Genomic DNA, 20,819 nt, shown 5'->3' with positions numbered 1-20,819 from the left:
CTCTTCTCGGGGAGGGAGCCCGGAGCCAGAAAGCTGCCCCAGGGCGGACAGGAACCGGCATCCCGTTGGCATGGGGCCATGCATCCAAAAACTGCCCGTGCTGCCCAGCCAGGGCCACTTCTTGGGGTGACATTCCCCCCCCGCGCCGGGGGACGGTCTCGTTGCTTTTGGGGGCAATCCCCATCAGTGATGTGCAGCTCTCTGGTGGGAAGGGGTGGGGGGGGTGGGGGGTCTTCTCCTGTTTGAGCCAAGCCATTGCCAGGAGGAAGAAAATACTGCCAAATCCTAAAGGGAATAGGACCAGCGCTGGGGAGGAGGGTGATGGAGGGCTGGTGAGGAAGAGGAAGAGGAAAAAGAGAGGAAGGAAACGCTCCTTCAAGGCCCCCTTGGCTCTGGGAAGGTGGGTCTCGGCTTTCATTGACGGTGCTGCAGGTTTTCACCAAGAGTGGCTTGAAACCACGATCCCTCCCCGAATACGCCAATCGCTGTGTAAAAGACGCAATTCACTTTTGCAGGCTGGAAAAATAAGTTTTGGGGGTTTTTTTTGGTTGTGTCTTGCCCCCCCCCCCCAACTGTGAGAGAGGCAGGGTCTTGCCTCCCCCCACCCCACTCTGTGGGTCTGCCCCATCAAATCCCTCTCCCGGGCTGCAATGGGGCAGAGGGGGGATCCTGACATCCTGAGGAGGGGTCTTGAGGCCACAGCACTGTGGATGCCACCCACGGGCCACTGCTGAGCTTCAGGATTTATTGCAAGGGACATAAATGAAGCTGACACCAGATTAAAGGTCTTTGCAAAGATGCCTGGTCGTTAGCCGTGCCCCGGCACTGGCACAGCCCCGGCACCGCAGGCACTCAGCTGCTGGTGATGGGCTGGGCTGGCAAACACACACAGAGTGATGCTTGCCGCTTGTCCTGTGGGGGTCTCGGGCTGCTCCCCATCTCCAAGGTCCCCTCTGTCACCTGGGGCAGCTGGATTTGTCACCAGGTCCCACTGAACCCCTGCCAGCCTGCAAACTGCTGCTGAAGTGCAAGACCTTTGTGGGCAGCAAGCAGGAGAGGGAAGAGGCTGAGCAGAGCAGAAATCATCTGGAGAAGGTGCCAACAGCAGAGGCTGCCGGTTTTTGGGACCGGCTGCACCTCGTTGTGCCAGGAGTCAGCGGGTGCCACCTCCCAAGGAAGCAAAGCCCAAGGGCTGGAGGCGGTGGGAGCAGGAGGCAGCGAGTACCAGGCTTGGCACCCCCAACCCAGCCCCACCAGCACCGGAGGGTCTCGCCATGCCAAGCCCGTGGCTGGTTGAAGCGCACTTCACACCAAAAACCAAATCCAGCGTTTCAACCTCAACACATCGTCCCTGCAGGGCTCGGGGTACGGGAGTCGCTGTGACCGCAGCCGCAGGGGAAGGGCTCACACCTCCTGCCCCACGGGCCCCAGTGAGCAGAGACCTCCGCTCCGGGGTCCCAGCCCGTCCACTGGTGCCACCCCGCAGGGGGACTGTTGGATGGACGGACGGGGGTTCCCCGAAGAGCCACGCAGCGCCTGGGTTGGGTCTTTACCCGAACGCGGGGCAGGCGCTGAGCAAAAAGTGACCATCACCACCAAGGGGAGAAAAACCCCGCAGTCAGGACAAGCGAGACAAAGAAAGATGCTTCGCTGGGTTGCTTTTTTTCAATTAATTTTTTTTTTTTTATGAAAAAAGATCACACGGAGTTCTCCAACAAACAGAATGCCAAAAAAATTGTTTTAAACAAAACATAAACAAAACAAAACAAAAAAAAAAAAGACAAAAACCTGGCTCTCCTTTCCTCTCGATTGTCTGAAATATCCTTGTGTTCCATAGAAGGCAGTGGGTTTTAAGTGCTTTCTATTTAACATTAGCATAAAATCTCTCTCGCGCGCTCTCTCTCTCGCTCTTTAAAATATGCTCACACAATTTGCTTCTAGAAGTACAGTACACTTTGAGCGTGGGGGGTGTGCCTGTTCCCAGATCATTTACAATCACAATCCAACAGGAAATAAAAAATAATATTCTAAACGTCAGACTGTGTTCATTTCTGTCGGTTTTTTTCTTTTTTTTTTATAATTTCATAATTTTTTTCACAGTTTTAAAAAGTTTATATTTATATATATATATTTATATTTATATTTATAATTAAAAAGTTGAATCCATTTAAAGACTTATAATACAGGAGGGCTAAAGAGTCTTTTGGTACATTAAAACTGTACAGGCTAGAACCGTCACTATCCGCCTCGCCGAGGTGCCGGTGGCCCGAGGCGGAGATGGTACGAGCTCAGCACCATGTGGTTCATTCAAAGGACGAGGGGTAACGTCACAGCGGTGTCCCTCTCCCCTGAGCCCCGGCCTCCAGTCTCTGGTACACAGCCGGCACCAGGGCGGATAGTTTCCAATCTGTCCTCGTCTTAAGTGTCTCCCCACCGGAGCTTGGGCCGTCACTCCCGGCCGAGCCGGGCCCCGCTCCGCATCCTAGCTATCTGTAGTGCGAGTCGGTAGTTGCAAAGATCAGTGCGTCTCTTGGAGTTTTTTTGTTTAAGTGCAAGGATGTTGCATCGTTGCATGGTTCTCCTCCAGTGTCCCCTCTGGCCGGGTGCAACCCTGGTGCGGCGGCGGTGATGCCAGGGGTCCGATGTGTGCACAGTGGGAGCAAGAGAGTGGGTCAGCTCTGCAGAAGGAGGGAGGAGGCGATGGTGGCGGCTCGCCGGGAGCTGTGGAGAGGTTGGCCAGCTGGATGGAGCTAGCTGAACGGTTCCCTCCCTGAGCCCAAGGTGGCAGTGGGGCTCTGGCTGTGGAAATGCTGCAGACGGGCACAGCCAGGCTTCACACTCTATCCCCATTCCCTTCAAATGAGGGGTGAGGGCTTCCCAGCAGCTCCACATCTCTGCTCAGGCAAGGCATGGGAGGTAAAGCTGGGCGTGGGATACTGAAATCCAATGGCCTGTGGTCTCCTCTGCTCCAAGCACTGAGCAGCAGCTTTTCCCGCCCCCCTTCACTGCATGCTCCAAGACAAGTTCTTTGTTCGCCAAGTGTCACCCCCTGGCCATGCACTTGCTGCCCCCAGCACCTTTCCTGGGCAGGAGGGATGCAGAGGGATGGCAAAGGTGGGTTCAGACTGTTCAGAGGCAGTGGGACGGCAGCATCCCACACTGGATGTTGGCTCATCTTCCACCCGGCTCCTCCCAGCTCGGAGGACCTCTTCTGCCATCTCCGTGCTGGGGCCAGCTCTGCCCCTTCGTGCTCCACGCGGCCGGCCGGGGGCCTCCAGGGAAAGGGAACCGCAAAAAGGCGCTGAGAGGATCGAGACGAGGCGCTGAGAGAGACTCATCTCCTTTCTCTTTCACCCTGTCCTTCCTAAAGGGTCATGCGAAACTATGCAGGAAAGGGAATCTAAGGACGGAGAGGAGCATACGCAGAAGGCTAGTGGTGTCCTTCTACGTACAGGCGGCTTCCAAGTTACTGATGGGGGCAAATGACACAAAAGGGATCCCTCCTGCCGGGGGGGGTCCCGCTGGTGAAATGATCACGAGACCCATGTGCTTTCCTGGACCAAAAGGAGGAAGGAAGAAGTCAGTCAAGTGTCACCTTACTTAAAGCCACTTCCAGAAGAGCCTTGGGGTTCAAGCACCACCACCACCACCCCCCAAAAGGCGTCTTCCTCAAGTCCTGTAACTGCTTCCCCAACCCCTTTCTTCAGCCCTCTCCTTCCTCCTCGTGTCTCTCGCGCTCTCCTGTCTGTAGTGTGACACAGAAGTCATGAGCATTGAAAGAAACAATCATGTCGTCTGAACAGGCACGTCCTCAGGTTTGTCCCGTCCCTTCCCAGGGGGTGGCATGTGTCCCCTGGGCGGTCAGCAGATGACAGGGACCCCGTCGGTGTTGAAGATCATGCCCGTAGTGGGCTCATAGGTCCCTGCAAGGTAGTAGAGGTCCTCACTGTCTTGGTATTTCTTCGTCTTTAGCATCTGCTCATACTGATCCAGACCAACAACAAGACACTTGTGTGAGATGGTCTGGACATCGTTTTCATCCACGTGAGAGGACTGGTAGAGGGCTCGCTGCATTACAGGAATGGAAGGAGGGAGATGGAAAGAAAAGGAGCAGTTAGATCCCACAGCTTTTACAGCATCATCTTCAATATGCAGGAAAAACGTCCATCACAACTGGCCAGAGCTTGTGCTCACACTCAAGCAGAACTCCCCACTCATCCCCACTGCCCACCCAGGGGAGGGACACTGGGAATCTGCACGGGCCCACAAGCAGCGTGGACACAATCCATCCAGCGCACTAAACCTGAGCCCTCACTTTCACTCAGCTCCCACCGATGGGAATGACGCAGCTGCCGAGCACACGGACAGGGGAATACGGAGGCCAGGAGTTTGTCATCCTCACTTCAAGGACACAAATGCAGAGACGGGTGCTGTATACCAGCCCTCTGTTCCTCCCAACACCCAGCACCTGCAGCTACTCCCATCCTCCCAAAAACACCCATCCAAAGTTCTGGGCACTGAGGACTCAGCAGACGAGGCAAAAAGCAAGAGCCAGAGAAGCTTGGGGGCATTTCCCCAGCAGCATTTGTTATGGAGTCCCTGGCATCCCCTCCCAGCCCTCCCCCAACCTCACCAACCTCCATAAAGTCCTTCCTCTGGTTGGATGCCTGCAAAGCTGTGGACAGACTCCTGCCCGATTTCTGATCCCAGCGCTGTGCCCAAGAGGAAGAGAAAAGAGAAAACAGAAATGACAAGCAAGTGAATTAGTTGTTTTTCCATGCTATCAACCCCTGCCCACCACATGTGCCTTTACAACCTCAATCCCTGTCCACAGCCACTGGTAATAAATACTAAGAGCCTACTGTGAACCACACTGCATCCGTGCAAAATTCAGTGTTTCTGAGCACCAGGCCAGTTGTTCTTACACTGTAAAAAGACTCGATCTGGCTCTTGACACTCTTTTTGGACCGACACAGAAGTCTTTATTTCCTAGTACAATAAACCCCACCCTTCCCCTGCTCAAACACCAGGCTTGTCCACACCACAGCCAGCCCCCACAACATGAAAACGATGGGGCCACCCCTCATTACAGTACCAGTAACAAACCGGGCCATGGATGTTCTATTCAACCTTGGAAACGAAAGGGAACAAGCAGCTTTGCAGCCCTCTCGGCAAAGGAGACCAGCCTACCTTGCCTTCGTTGAGTTTCTTCCCAGGGTTGGTTTCTTCTGGGTGATAAAACCATTTGACTCGGACCACCATGTTGTTCCCCCACGACTCCCACATGCTCTGGATCCGGCCAATGTAGGGCAGGTTGGGGCGGCCGGCGGAGAGGAAGACCGCACAGTCTCCAATGCGGATTATTTCCTTGCCCCGGACAATGGCCTTGTAGAAGAGCTTCCTGGCCTTCCCTTTCATTCCTCGTCTCTGCCAAGAGAGGATCACACAGGTGAGCAGCCAGGGATTGCCCAGGTTTTCCCCACCCACCACTGCTTGCCCTGTCCCGCATCCCACCCTCCGCTGTCGCCAGAGCCACAGCGTCCACAGGCATTCCCAGAGGAAACGGGGCAGAGGGGCACGCCATGCAGGATGGCTCCCCCAGACACAGCGAACACCAATCTGCTTGCAAACTGGAGACCTTGGCTGGGGACACACTGTGCCAGCGGAGTTTCACCACCCCAGGAGAAGGGAAAGGGCACGGGTAGGAGGCACCACAGGGCAAACACCAGCACAGAGCACTATGGAGCAGTGGGAGAAGCTCTTTTTACCTGCGTGGGTTTCCCAAACCACTTCCACAGCTGCCGTGCAGGGAGGAAAGCAGCAATCTTGGGCCTGTTCTCCACCGACGGCAGTCGCTGGCGCTTGGCCAGTTCCTTGGTGGTGGGCAGGTGGATGCCCTCGCGCTTTTTGGGCCTGCTCTTGTTGCCGCTCTGCTGTGGTGCCGGCTGTTGCACCGGCTGCTGCGCCGGCTGTTTCTGGCTCTGGGGGTGGGAGGACGCGCGGGATTTCCCTGCCTGCTTGGTTTGCTTGGGTGGGAGGGTTTGCTGCACTGAGGAACTTGGCTGGGCCTCAGCTACTTCGTCATCAGAGCTACAGGAGGAGTCTTCATCCGTAGTGGAGGAGGAAGAAGAGCTGGAGCTCGATGAAGAAGAGGTCGATGAGGCTGAGGAAGAGGAGGAAGAGGAGGATGAAGAGGAGCTGCTGCTAGAAGAGGAAGAAGAGGAGGAGTTGGAGGAAGAGAGAGGTGTGGATGCTCTCGAGCTGGCCGAGCTGCTGTCCTGGGCTTCCCCTCGGTTCTTCTCAGCCTCCTCTTCTCCCTCGGACTCTGAGCTGCTGTCGCTGCTGTTGCTCTCAGACTCCTCCACGGCTGCTGGAGCTGCTGCCTTTTCTTCCTGGTCCTTCGAAGCAGTGAGGCTCTCCGCTGAGCCATCGAACTTTCCTCCGAAGCTGGCAGGGGAAGGGTCTCCCTCAGCTGCTTTGGCTCGGGAAGATTTCTGCTTGCCCTCCGCACCCACTGCAGGGGAATAGCCCAGCCCCAAGAGACTCTTGCCATCTCTGCGACTGGCGAGATTCGAGTCCTCCAGCATCCTCATTGCCTCCTTCATCTTCTTTGTCTTTGGAGACATCACGCCCTCATGGTCCAGCTTGATCAGGATTTCGCTGTCATGCTTTCTCTGAGCCTTGACCATGGTGCCAAACTCCTGTGTCTCTTCTGTGGGCCGCCCTTTCTTGGCCTTGGCTTTTGATGCTGAAGCATCGCTGGAGCCAAAGGCCGCCAGCGTCCCGGGGAGGTCACTGTAGGGCTCCGTGCCGAGGATGCTGCTGAACACAGCAGGCTGGTAAGTGGGTTGAGGGGGGCTATGCAGCTTAGTGGAGATCTTCATCTTGCTGGCTTTTGACCGCTTTTCCTCTGTGGGGGCAGGAGAGCCTCCAGTTGGAAGCGGTTGCGATTTGCGCGACCCCTTCATGCTTGGCTTGCCCAAGCAGGCTGGCTTCTCTGGGACTGAAGGGGTAACAGGTGAAGACTCAACCTGATCCTTCTCTTCTGGCAAGGCAGCCTCTTCTGCAGAGGGGAAGAAACACAAAGGCATGATGGTTTTCATCCAGATGGGCACTATTAGCTCAGACACAACCAGACGCCAATGCTGACTGGTCTCTGACCACAGGTGGCTTGTTCCTGACTGCTTAGGTATCCCCAAAGAGGCACAGGTCCTCCCTGCTCACTGAACAGCCTTACTAAGCAGCCTGGTCTGACGCCAGCGCCTGTGAGCAGCTGATGGACAATGCCCAGCGATGCTGCTTCAACTGCAGGGGAACCAAACTGCAGATCTCCTGCATCTTTGGCCCTACTGATGGCTGCTGAGATGCTCAGCTGAAAAAGGGACCATGCTCTGCAGTGCTGACTGACAGAAGGACGCTCTTGCAGTGCACGCCAGCTTCTGAGCTGGCCTCCTGCACACTGTAGCCACAGCAGAGCAAGCTGATGCATGGATGCTCTGCACTCAAGCAGTGCATCCATTCACCTCCAAATTTTGCACCAAGAAACAGCTCTAACTTGGGAAGAGTGGTAGGGAACTGTGCTAGGACTCTCTCAACTCCGGGTCTGGCAGCGGTGACAACCTACCAGCTTTCGCCTTGACACTTGGCTTTCTCCCTCGCCCTTTGCCCTTTGACACGGGCTCCTCTGACCCCAGTGTAGCTCCCTCTTTTCCTTCTCCAGTATCTTTGCTGGATTTACGGCTACGGCGCTTGGTGCTGGGCACCAAAAGGGCCGGGGAAGGCTCAGCACCTGGAACAGGTCAAAGAGATGGTCAAATGTAGTCAAATAACACATAAAACAGAGACGCGATAGAGGGAATGTATCCCTACCAATTCTGCAACAGGGACTGGGCAGAATTTCCCTGTGGGTTATATCCCACCCAGCTCTGCATGTCCATAATTGATGGTACACTCTTTGTGATTGAAAGTCTCTGAACTTGTTGCAAAATCTCAGAGGCAGGTGGCCCGAAACTCCCTACATTTCACAGTGGGAAGTGTCATGCAAAAAAACGAACAGCAAGACTCACACTGGATCTTGTAGTCAGGTGGGAGAAGCCGAATGTGAGACAGTGGGATACGTCCCGTGTCCCCATCATCAAACTCTACTGTGATGAGATCACCATCTTCCTCCAGATCCAGGGCTCCTGTGGGTTGGGGGAGCAGAAGATGGTATTAGGGACAAACATCAGAGCACAAACCCCTTGTCAGGGAAGTGGAGACATGGGGGAAGACAGGGATCCTGCACCAGCTCCAAAGCATCCCATCCCCACCTTTCCTAGGCTGTGCAGGGAGAGCACAGAAGGCTCGCTCTGCAACAGAAAGCCCCTGATAATACTAAACCAGCCCACCCAGTGTAAAATTTCCCAGTCAGCAGCACTGCTCCAGAACATAACGCCCACTGCAGTTTGACTTCCCACCTCTTTCCCCTATTTCCCTCTATTCTCGCAGAAATTCACTTCTCTGTTTTCACTGCAGTATCTTTTGGTTTTTGACCTGTACTTTGTAACTACTCCCAGCAATCACAAGCTGCAGCTTTTCACTGTCTCTCCAAGAGTAATAAGCTGTGTTCTCACCCTCTCTTCTTGCATCAGCATCACTGGTCTATAACTCCTAAGTAATTCTTCCCTTATACATATGTAGTGCGACCAACAGCCCAAAAGCAAGACCAGCCATGGTAGAATTGTCCAGGGCTCTTCACTGGCTTTTTAATGGGACCAGATGGGGGAGTTGATGTATCAGAGGCAAAGCTATGAGTGTGCAGCTGATTTAGAACCTCCACAACCTCAGACATCTTTGGTGCCTGGAGTTATTTTTGACTTTTTGAAGTGTGTTGAATTTCCCTGATGTTTTAAGCTCCTAAATTGCTCAGACCTCTTCCTACGAGAGCACATCTCCTGGACCAACAGGATGTTACTACACCAGCATCATGATTGAGTTGGGCATGACCCAGAGGAGAGGAATGGGCCAGGCTCTGACCTCCACGACACTCACAGCAGACCTCAGGGCTTCGCCAGACAAGCCTGACATCCTTCGCGACACATAGGACTGAGACATCCCTGGTTCACGGTGCAGAGCAGCCAGGGTGGCCTTACCTCGGACAACTGTCCCTGGGTAGAGGCAGCGGTACTGCTGGCTCCAGTAGGCAGCAATCCTTGTGCCCTCGGGCAGGAATCTCACTGAAGGTGGTTTCACATCGATGATCTGCTTGGGGCAAGAGGAAGGCAATTACTGACGTTCTTGGCACCAGCACAAACCATCCCACCCCACCTGGCGTGTAGCAAAGCAGCTCCGGAGAAGGCAAGGGACAGTTTCCCTGCTGCGAAATGGCCTCCTGTCTGCTCACAGGGCAGTGTGAAGGACCGTCCCTGCTGGCATACAGGCCTAGTGCCCACTGCCAGTGGGGGAGCTCAGCCACAGGGCAGCAACCCACACCAAGGGGAGCTCTGTCCAGACTGGCCACGGAGGCAGGACCAGGGCACCCCTGCAGCCCCAGCTGGGGGAGGAGGAGGCTTCCAGCTAGCCTCCTCCACCCCGAAACAGGGCTCAGGCCCCAAGGACAGGCACCCTTTGGCCTCACATACCGCTTCCTGCAAGAGCTGCTCCAGACAGTAAATGTGGGGACGGTTTCCCCTCTCGCCTTCCACCACCACACGGTATCTGAAAAACAAAGACCTGGTCAGACACGGCACGTGGAAAACATCACCCCGATCAGCTAACACCTCCCTCTGAGCCCTACCACCAATTTAGTTGAGAGCATTTAATGACAGGTAATTGGATTTTCCTCCGCGCTGGTAAAACAGAGTGAACTCTCCTTCCCTCCCTGCCAGACTCTGTCAAGCCTCTCTCCAGCCAGGTTTACACAAGCCCCAAATCGATCCCTGCATCAGCTACGTCCCCATTCACAGGCAGAGCCCGGGCGGATACGGTAGCCCCTCAACTCACATGTCTGGTGAATGCACTGTCTTGACATGACCGGCGTAGAGCAGCTTGTCATCCATGGGGATGAGGACACGCAGACCGTCTTTCAGCTCATCCTTGTCAATTATGCAGGAGCGGGGAGCTGTGAGGTGTTAGAGCAAGAAGGGGATTAGAGAACACCATACATGAAAAAGTGACAGCAAGGGGAGAAGGAAACCTCATACTCCCAGCATCACCCTCCCCTAGAAAAAGGCCAGTTAAACCCTTTGCAGAAAGGGCTCACTCTCTCTGGCTACCTCCTGGCAGAGAAAAATTTTGCCATCTTGGTAATAATAAAAAGTCCCCCCTCTTGGTAATAATAATATACCAGTAAATGAAAATAGGGCAGCTCAGAGACTGAGCTTCATCTAGATGTCACAGTGGGCCACTCTGATAAGGCTTGTTTTTGGCAAGCCAAACTGACTGGAAAAGTGCTATCTCCACCCCAAGGACTTGTGGCTTTGGTTGAGGAACATGTGAAAGCAGCACAGTTCTCCAAGCAGTCCTGGGAAACCTGCCCAGTTCCTCTACAATTAGCCCCCTGCCCCCTCCTGCCCTCACCTGGTGTGGGCGGTCGCTCGACCAGCATGCTCAGTGGGATGTTCTCATCCTCTGAGAAGCTGCTGTCTTGGTTGGGTTCAAAATCCTCCTCCGCTGCCATACTCTCCATGAGCTTGCTGACAGCTCCTCCTTTCCCTCGGTTCTGCAGGAGAGCAAGCAGCATGTCAGCTCGATGACAATAGGCAACAGTCTGATCCCATCTCACCTTCCTCCAGCAACAAATAACCTGAGGATAGTGGGACAAAGTTGTCTCCATCCTCAGCAACGTTCATCACACAGAGAGTTAAGTGGGTGTACCCTAACTTGCTTTCTGGTTGAACAAAGGCCTTTGTTTTTCTGGGTTTATTCTCAAGCATCATTGACAGCTGACCAAAAGCTATTTCACACATCCTAGCCACATCTCACTCCTAGACGTTAGGAGAGATGCTGTGGAACAGACAGCTGTAGCTCTGTTCTGTGTTCACCATCTCTCTGCACAGTGTTCCTGAGACCCTGTCTTCACTAAACAGGCAGCAGGCACTGTTCCTGTTTCTTCTCAAAGCCCCACGATCCATTTCTTGCTGTTACACACAGACCATAAGCATTACACTCAGAAATCATGTGAGAAGACACAGTAAGGTGTGTTATGAGAGAAGACAGGCTACAGCAATGGAGCAGAAACCAGTGGTGACCTGGCTCACCCAGTGCTGAGCAGGGCAACTCCATCACCATCTCCTTGGGCCTTGCTATCCATGAAGGCTCTCCCTCCACCCTGTGGCAACCGCAGAGAAAATCCTGCCTGCTCATTAATTTGAGGGATGAAGTCAAACGAACACCAGATGGTAGCAGCAGGTACTACCTGATAGTCTTCCCTGGATTTTAGGTTACTCGAACCAGCATTTTGCCTGTAACACACCCAGCAAAACCTGCATGTCTGTTTTCCCTCCCTCACACTGCAACAGCCCAGGAAAAGAGCAGGGCTCTGCCAGAAACCCTCCAGTTCACCCCGACTAGAACCAGCCTCTCACCTCTTTTTTCACCTCCTTGGCTTTCACTTTGGCTTTGCTCTTCTTGGTGGAGCCCAGGGCATTCGCCAGGCTGACACGAACATCAGATGGGGAGCTAGGGATGCCAGGAGGAGACATGGACGAGGAAGAGGAGCAGCAGGGTGTTTCTTTGCCCTTCTTCCGCTGCTGAAAATAAAAAGAAAACACTCCCATCAGTAAAGAGAGGTTTGGTAAATATCTGGGCCCAGGGAGAGGGGAAAGGTGGATCAAAACAGGCTGTGCACAGGTAGGATGACATTCAGCCAGCAGTTAGTTCACTGACCGCACCACATCCTACATCTCCCAGCTCTGCTTTCAGACTTCACACATTTTGGGAAGAGCTTTTCATTACCCTGGAGAGCAATTCCTGCCCATCGAACCTTCCCCCAGAGAGCTCCAAGAAGATTCCAACTGGCCTCACGTCACAACTAACTTGTCTAACTCTCCCCAAATCAGTGCTCCTCTGTAAGGCTGCCATGGACTGAACCGGAGCCGGAGGGAGACAAGATTTCAGCCAAGAGGAAGAGCCAGCAACCCAGAGATCACTGCCACCACCATCAGGGACGGCCCTCAGAGGGCTCAGAAACACGATATAAAAGGTGAACAGCCTTAAAGGCCAGCATTGGGGCCACAGCTCAGCAAGCAGGTAAGGTCATGCAGAGTGTGGGAGAGAGATTTCACAGATGCTCTAATGCAGCATGTCCACTCTGGCCAATCCAGGCAGGATGGATTTCAGACACAGAGGGTGACACAGGTAACCTGCCCTGTTCAAACACAACAGGCTTTTACTCCCTGCAAGTCAGATCCAAGCCTGACAGCTCCTCCGGGCGTACGTGGGGCTGGTAGGGGTGACAAGGAGCAGCCAAACAGCACTGGGGCAACCGCTGAGACAGGACATAACTCTCCTCTGCCCTAGCAGAGTTCATCGCCCTCCCCTCACCCTCAGCTCCCAAGGGTCCCACACCAATTCTGCCAGCACATTTCTCACCTTGCTTAGCTCCTTCCTCTCCTTCCCCTTGCTGCCCTCCTTTTTGGGGCTCATGGGTGCCCCCTTGCCACAGCGCGCAGGCTTGGAGACAGGAGTGGAGCTGGCAGGCGCCGTGGGGGTCAGCACAGCTGAGGATGTGGTGGCATCATGGAGGAAGATCCGCTCACTCCGGCGCCGGTTCCACAGGTCATCATCGCTGGCCTCCAGCCCAAACTCAAAGCTCAAGTCCTTGGGGGATTTGAATTTCTTCAGCTTGCGGCCCTTCTCAGACCCAAGCTTGGCCTTGTCAGCACTCCCAGATCCAGAGTCAAGGCTGCTGGGGGCCTGGCTCGGTGGGATGCTGCTTGCCTCCAGTGGCCCCTTCTTTCCCCGCAGCAGCCCTGAGGGAGACTTCTTCCTGATCTTGATCTCACTCTCCGAGTCAGTGTATTCGAACTCCGTCCCTAGGTGCAAAGGATTTAACCATCAGCCAAAGCCCCGGCTGAGCCAAGAGGGACCTCGTCCTGCTGGAAGCTTTTGGGCTCCATGGGAGATGCTGTGCCGGTTCAATAGAGCCCTTGGTGCTCCCCTTTCCAATCCTCACATCCCTCAGATCTGCATTTCCACCCTATAAAACACTGACTTCCCTGAAAATAACTCCCCCCTGCCCCAAACCAGAGTTCACCCATTCAGGCAGTATGGGTCAGTGTGTTCCCTGCCTGCATTTTCTCCCCTCTCCCACAACCAAAACCCTGCAGGGAAGCTTGTAAGACAAAATATGCTCTAACATTTGCCCCTCAACAAAAAGGAGTTCCTCAGCTGCAGCAAAGCACGAACCCCACACGCTGAGCCTTCCTCCCTTCCTGGTGGGAGTCCCCTGCAGTCTCACCTTTGTTTCAGGAGAACGATCTCTTTAACAAATTGAATAAACCCAGTTTTCAAGCTTACTTTTTCTCATTGGCCATCAGACACCACAGATCTTTTTATTGGCTCGGGTAATTGCCTTGAAGTCAAGAGAGGTAAATGATCTTTGGTCTGTGGCAAATGGAAATCCCCTCACACTGGCCTCTGCGCAGCATCATGGGCACAGCAGTACCCAGAGGCCTGAAATATTGTAGTAATGCCAAGTTGTTCACCACCTTCAGCGTATTTGCCAGAACCTGACAAAGGAGAGCAAGATCGTCTGTTTCCAGGGGCAGAAGGGAAACTGAGGCAGCACCTACACACTCAGCAACATGGGCAGGAGAGTAGGCAAAGCACTGTGGCTGCACAGGCGCTGTGCCCTCAGAGGGATACAAACAGCCAGGAAGAAACATGCCCAAAGTCATGCAGTAAGTCTACATTGGAACAAGAGACTCAGACCAGATTTTCTAGATCCATTTATTTCCCAAGGCACTGGACCTCATGGGATGGCACAGCACCTCTGAAGATATGTCAATACATCAGCAGAACCTAGTTCTCCCTCTGCAAAAAAGAGCATCAGCCAAAGGTCTCTGTTGTACCCTTCTCCAACCTGCTGTGGATCTGCACTCTCCACACTCCCATTTGCGTGACTCTGCCTTCAGACCAACAAGGTCTGAAATCAGGTCTCGCTTGGCAGAATCTCTTCCCAAGCCCAACAGTGAACAGCCCCTGCTGTGATAACCACTGCTTGCAGAAGACCCTTGAGAAAGGACAGGCAGGACCCAACAACATTCACGTAGGTAAATGAAAATGTACAAAGCACAAGCATGGACAGCATCTTCTCTCAGTCCTTCTCTCTCAGATATGCTCACTTTCCTGGGTAAATCCAGTCTACAGGAACCTGCTCTCATCTTCTACCCAAACCTCTTCCCCTGAGACAGCCCCAGCACAAGCAGGAAAAGAGCAAGCTTGTCAAAATCAAAGCTGGCAAGGCTCAAAATGAAAAACCCACTGGAAATTACAACACCGCTTCTCCTCTCTCACTGCCACATGAGACAACTTCTAGATGCTTCCAGTTTCAAGGAGGGCAGGTTACAAGACGATAAATTCTTAACAGAGGCTGTTGGAACAAGTTGGCAAAAGCCTAATATAGCATGGAAACAGTGCTAAAACAAGCTGGGCTCCCGAGGAAGACATCATTTTCCATTCTGAAGCATGCTATAAATTCCATTATCACTTAATAAATATTAATAGAGAATTTATAAATGGAGCCCACATAGATCTGTCTGACCAGGAACGATGTCACCAGTGGGCACTTGTGCAGCAGGGTATGGGGAGGGGAAGAAATGAAACTGCCAATTATGTGTAACACACTGAAACTGAGACAGAGACGGGGACAGAAACACAGGGTCTGGCACTGCAAACACATGAGCAGAGGAAGGAATGCTTGTTTCAAGTCTCACTGGCCAGTTTCTGTGGGGAAGCTGATGGGATGGGCTGATTGAAAGGGTTTTTCTTCTGCTTGGGTGTCTCTGCTTCTCTTGGGTATCTAAGATCAGCTGCATTTAGCACGTTTCCTTCCCTAAAATGTAACAGTACTTCACTGCCTTCAGCACTCTGTCCAAGGGGACACAGTATCCCATCCCTCGCCTTTGCACGTGACTGTTGAGGATTCACCAGGTAGGAAAAAAGGAAACTGAGGAAGCCACAGGCAGCTGCCCCTAGGGAAGCTATGGCTGCAGCTGCTAAACCTGCCATACCCGTGACGGGTTCTTGTCTTCTTGCCAGGCGATTCCCTCTGCCTTCAGCATCAAGACCAAGCAGCCAAAGGCAAAGAAAGGGCAAGACAGTGTCTGGGTAACAACCTTCTCTCTCACAGCACAGTTGGAACCTCCTGAACCTTCCACCTTGCCCCCACGGCACCAACCCCAACCACGCAACTCACCCATCAGGCTCTGCCGCTCCTCCTTCTTCTTTGCCTTCTGCTTGGCCTCCAGCTGGATGATGGAAAGTGGAGGAGGAATGATGGGGCTGGGCATTGCGCTGGCGGCAAACCTTGCTAGAAGGCCCAGGCCGCTCTCGTCAAGGGCAGGCGATGAAAGCCTGTCGGTGCCGTCCGTCCCGTAGTCCTCTGCTTCCTCCTCTTCCTCTTCATCCTCCTCTTCCTCTTCCTCTGAGCTAGAATCTAGCACGCAGAAAAGAGGGAGCCCATTACAAATCTCACGGAGTTGTGCATCAGCCACATTTCCACCCCAAACTGGTAACTCTTCTGCTGCTCTGTGCTCACACAAGTAGCACTGAGCCACCCATGAGCTGAGCCAGAAGATGTGGTCCATGGACACACATGTGTTTTTGCAGCCATATAGCCGATATCACCCTGCCTACCACCACCCTTGAAGGACACAGCAATACATGGTATGGCAAAGAGAACCCATTCAAGGCGAGGGAGGGAAGAGCAGGGTGTTGGCAGAGATTTGAAAAGGACGCCACGCACCCCTTCCCTGCAGCTTTCAGAAGGAATTAAAAGCTTAATTCCTTTGAAAATCCCAACCTCGGAGCTGTGGGATTCCCCTCCCGCCCACCACCTCTTCCTCCATAACGAAATCTATTAGCGTAATCAGAATCAGAGATCAGCATGGAAGGGGAATACCAAAGATCAGCCTGCGCCACGGTGGGAGGCAAGGAGGACACAGAGAGGAGAAGAGGCAGGAGGCAAAAATGCAAAGGGGGGGAGGGAAATAATAATTTGAAAGCAATGGATTTGGAATGCGTAAGGGGGGAAAGTGTAGGTAGAGTTGGAGACAAGGAGGAGTGTTTAAACGCTCTGCCTCAAAACTCTCCATGCCTTTCGTTTCCCTCTCTACAGCTCAGGCTAGGGAAACCCAGCTCAGGCAGGAAGAGCTGTCCACAGCCCAAAATCTAATTCTGGCAAAGAAATCAGCCTTGCTGCCTGTCTCGGCTAACACCTGCAGAGAGCAGTGGGCTGGGGTTTTACTTTACAGTGTGTATATACAGCAGGTATTTTGGGGGTAGATGCTCTGAGAGTGGCACCTCTCCTTTCCTACAGCACTTCCCAAGAGTCTGTCATCAGCTCAAAGGCAATTAATTTTAACGGCATCTCATCCAGTTAGCACTAGTGAGTGAGAGTCACTACACAAATGCAGATATACCACACACATACATATACACACACATATATGAGCATGTATGCCTATAAATATATATACATATATATACTAAAAAAAGTGCAAAAAGTGGGTCTGGAAAATATATTTCATTTCTCTTGAAATTGAGGGCTTAAGTAGGATCATCAAGGTTGCTGGAGAATTTCCACCGCTAGCAGGAGCCCTGCTCTCCCCGCCTGAGCCCACTCGCCGGCTCCCCACCAGCTGCTATCCCTGCGTCTGAAAGCCAGCCAAATGAGAAACCAGATCCCTTCAAAATGAGCTGGAATGAACATGAAAATCCTTTTCTTTTCACGTATGCCCTCTGGGATAGATAAAAATGTCCTCAACACTTGGTTGTTCAAAAAAAAAAAAAAACCCACAATCAACACAAGTGTTATTTTTCCACTTTGGATTATTTTTCCATGACATTAAAAATAACAGGAGTATCAGAAAACAGTGTTCTCATCCTTGCGTTTTAGCAACTGAAGTAATGGCCAGCTATTTTCTTTTTTTTTTTTAAACAAGGAGAGCTTATCTCTGTAGCATACATCAGATAGCCACAGAATACTAATTTTTAACTGCATAAAAATCCCTTCCCCATTTCAGTTGCTCAGGCTGGTTCCTTGCGATATAAAAATGCTACTAAAACTGAAGTCCTGCAGTAAATACCATGAAATCCACAGTCCTGCTCACTCCTTGCATAAAAACCACATGCAAAAAAAGAAATCTGCAGCAAATTAGGATCAGATTCCTTCCCCTACCAGAAAAGGGGGCACAAATGCTGCTTTTCTACAACGTTTTGCCAAAAAGAAAACAAATCCAGATGAACTCAACTATTCTGAGATGCAGAAACCACCTGCCTGAAAAGCAGCAAAACTGCACCCAAGTTCAATGACACACCATGGGGTACCGAGACCCCTCCACACATCCCATTTGGCTCCAAAATTCAGCAATTCTCATCAAACCCAGAAAAAAAATTGAAAAAATCAACCTGTACAGCCCCTCATGGCAAACCTGGAGAGCCAGCTGAGCGGCTCGCGGCTCGCTGAGCAGCTGGGGAGGAAAACAGGCCAAAAACAGGGAAAGTTTGCAGGAAAACCCCTCCATCACCCATCCTGCACAAATCCCCTGCAGCATCCTTGGCTCAGCCGCACCGACTGCCCAAGGGCTGTGCCAAGCGTGGGCAGCACCACTCCTTCGGCACTTAAGAGACTCTGCACATGCGAGGGCACAAGGGTGCCCAGCAGCTACGGTATTTCAAGTGTACCAAGGTAAAACAGATTTAAAAACCAGGACGTAAGTGGCTATTACTCATGCTACAGAAAATGTGAGATCCAGTAACGTACCTGGCAGTTATTCTAACCTCTTTCAAATATACGGTGTCACACTATGGAAAGACAACTGAAGATAGACTCTTGTCAGCATTTTTACCAAAACACTTATATTTTTATCTGCAGGAGATTCAATTTTCAGCCTGAAAATAAACACATTTTAACACGTTCACAGCACAGATCTATCCTCCTCCACCTCTCATGGCAAGGGCAGATCTTGCTAACTTGACTCTACACGCACAATACAATCCCTGCTCCTGATTTTCCAAGGGACAAAAACTAACAAATGAAACAAAAAGAACACATTTGGGGCTCTGCTTCAAACCCACATGCTTCTAAACTAAGTCCCCGAATTTACGGTCATGATGGCAAATAAGCTGCTGGTGCTCTATGGCCATCTGCACGGCTTCTTGGAGAGACTTATGATGCCTGTATTTAATGCGAAGCAGGAGTTTTACTCCTACTGTACCCAAATTATGTGTGGGCTTAAAATGAAGTACGCACAGATGCCTTAACACAATTGTAGCCTCAATTTTTTCTCCTGAAAAGGTCACTTTCAGTTAACGATGGGGGAAAAGACATTTAAAAAATCACTTTTTCCTTCAATGGTAATTCTGTTAACACTGAGCAAAGGTAAGGGAAAAAATATTTGAAGTTAAAAATATCTTTTTGATTTGACATTTTTAAGAGCATGTATATGTGTGTATATACCCACACACGCAACCACACGTGTACATACAACTCTACAGCCAAAACAAACAATAAATCCGTATTTAAATGCTACTGATGCTGGATAAACTGGAGCCAAAGAAGATTTTTTTTTTCCTAAAATTTTTACCTGCATTAAATTAAAAACCAAACCCAATTAAAAATACTAAAATTTCTCATTGCTTTTAACAGCTAAGCTGCCGTGGTATTTTACTGTAGGAGAGCAGTAAATGAAGATTTATTAATGATGAACACAAATTGATTAAGCAATTTGGTTTTTAAAGACTGATGTAACAAGACGGATTGAGGTGGATGTGGAGAGGAAAGGCTTGGGAAGGGGGGAGTAAAAACACACACTTAAAAAGAGTCATTTCACATTGTAAAAAAAATAGCATGATTTTCTCATAACACCAAGCAGGCCTACAGCATACAAAGCAGGCTAAGTACAGGCAGACTTTAGACAGCTACTGGGTCATTGACATCTGATTTGTGTGATCTGTCCAAATTCTGGAGGTTACTTATTTTTGGATGTCCAATTTAAGACTGTACCTTTTTTTTGTCAGACAAGCCAATTCTCACCATTGGAAGATATTTTTTTTTCCCCCTGTATGTGCTGTGCTGCTGACTCCAGAAGTACTTATAAAAAAATTAAAATATTACAACTATCACATGGGAATGACTGCATAGGGAACCGATTATCCCTGTTTTTTTTTCATTGGGATAAAATCATCCTCTAAGTTAGGGGAAGGAGAGCAGGGAAGAAGGTACTAATTTCTTAGTACTGATTTCTTAGTACTAATTTCTTACTAATTTTTCAAGGAAAACAGTACTGAGGAGAAGGAAGTATTGGTCTTCGGCCTCGGAAAGCTCATGGCATTACCTATCTGATGGTTTTCAAAGGTCCCATGTGGCTTTGGTCCCCATTAGCAGTTTTGTCTCCAAGGTCACTGGATGAAAAACCACAAGCTTTGCCCGTTATCAGAATGGCAATGTGGTGTTTAGTCTGCAAGAAAGCAGCGTGTCCCTACCTCTTCTATGTCAAACCAGATGGAAACAGGTTTTCCTGCAGCTACTCCTACCTCTGACATAGATCTTGGCAAGGCCACGGCCAGCCAGTTACCCTGATACTAGGACAGTCTGCATCGTGGCCCAGAAACCTTTAAGGACAGTGGCAGAGCCTTTGCAGGCAGTGCCGTGGCTTCTCATCTTGGAGCAGTCTGCAAATCCTTCCCTTTGCTGGGTTAAGGGGCTCTCCAAAAGAAGGTCTGCCAACAGTAAAGCATTTCTGGAGTCCTCAAACACATACACACAAACAAACCTTCCACGCAAGACTCTTCATGGACAGAGGAAAGTCAAAAGTGGACAGCAATCATCTTCAAAATTAAAATAACCAAGAGAATGCAAAGAGCTACGTGTCATTATTCATGGAGGTAACATCGAAACATCTGAGGCTGACAGATGACATAAAGAAAAGTTATTTTGCCTACCTACATAACAATGGTCAAGGTTCAGGTTCATGGCTAGTGACCCTCGCTGAGAAGTGTCTGCCCTACAACCAGCCAACCACTTTGCTTCTTTAGTGCAGCGTGAGAGCAAATGCAAGAGACCGACACAGACATTCAAAGCATCATGGATAGGGGCAGGGGTGAAAGGGTTGGTCAAGCAGCTGCAAGGAGAAAGCGAGCACTTCTAGAAAAGCTGAGGTTATTAATCGGTTTAGTATCAGGGAAAGCCATTAGAAACCCTATTACCCAAATATCCCTTCAAGTAATGCTTCTGAGAAAGAACAACCAAAAAAAAAATCATTTGCAGAAAAAAACAAAACTGTAACCAATAATCCCTCCCCACCTCCCCCTCCGTGCCCACCTCCCACCACAGGAGGTTTTGCATCTTTGGTTTCCCCACCATTACATGACACCCCAGAGGGATTTACAATGCATTTCCCCATTTGTTCCAGATTCCCCAACCTCCTCCCATATCCCCTCCCCTCCCCAGACTTTATCCCATAAAACTGGGAATTTTTTTTTTTTTTTTTTTTTAAAGCAGACAGGTTTCTTGAAAAATAGACAAAGCCAATTAGGGACAAGTTACCTATCTGCTTACCTGGAGCAAAACCAAAAAGCAAACCCAAAAAACCCTCAAGAACTTGTCACCTAAAAGG

The 20,819-nt window shown here is 51.0% G+C and overlaps 1 protein-coding gene across 1 annotated transcript in view; it reads right to left on the bottom strand.

The window, feature by feature from the left end:
- Positions 1-1,391: 1,391 nt before the first annotated feature.
- TNRC18 (trinucleotide repeat containing 18) overlaps positions 1,392-20,819 on the bottom strand; it is a 57,181-nt gene continuing 37,753 nt past the window's right edge. The window contains exons 16-28 of the mRNA XM_059826696.1: positions 15,398-15,637; positions 12,571-13,013; positions 11,565-11,729; positions 10,558-10,699; positions 9,982-10,099; positions 9,621-9,696; positions 9,132-9,240; positions 8,067-8,183; positions 7,625-7,789; positions 5,769-7,063; positions 5,191-5,427; positions 4,638-4,712; positions 1,392-4,068 (exon numbers count right to left, since the gene is read on the bottom strand). Coding sequence (XP_059682679.1) covers positions 3,862-4,068; positions 4,638-4,712; positions 5,191-5,427; positions 5,769-7,063; positions 7,625-7,789; positions 8,067-8,183; positions 9,132-9,240; positions 9,621-9,696; positions 9,982-10,099; positions 10,558-10,699; positions 11,565-11,729; positions 12,571-13,013; positions 15,398-15,637 — 3,389 coding nt within the window. The 3' untranslated portion in view covers positions 1,392-3,861. The remainder of the gene's footprint in view (positions 4,069-4,637; positions 4,713-5,190; positions 5,428-5,768; positions 7,064-7,624; positions 7,790-8,066; positions 8,184-9,131; positions 9,241-9,620; positions 9,697-9,981; positions 10,100-10,557; positions 10,700-11,564; positions 11,730-12,570; positions 13,014-15,397; positions 15,638-20,819) is intronic.

Source organism: Gavia stellata, chromosome 18 (genome assembly GCF_030936135.1).
Source record: "Gavia stellata isolate bGavSte3 chromosome 18, bGavSte3.hap2, whole genome shotgun sequence".
Classification (NCBI taxonomy): Eukaryota; Metazoa; Chordata; class Aves; order Gaviiformes; family Gaviidae; genus Gavia; species Gavia stellata.
The sequence above is the reverse complement of the archived record's forward strand: the minus strand, read 5'-3'. Positions and strand labels throughout refer to the sequence as shown.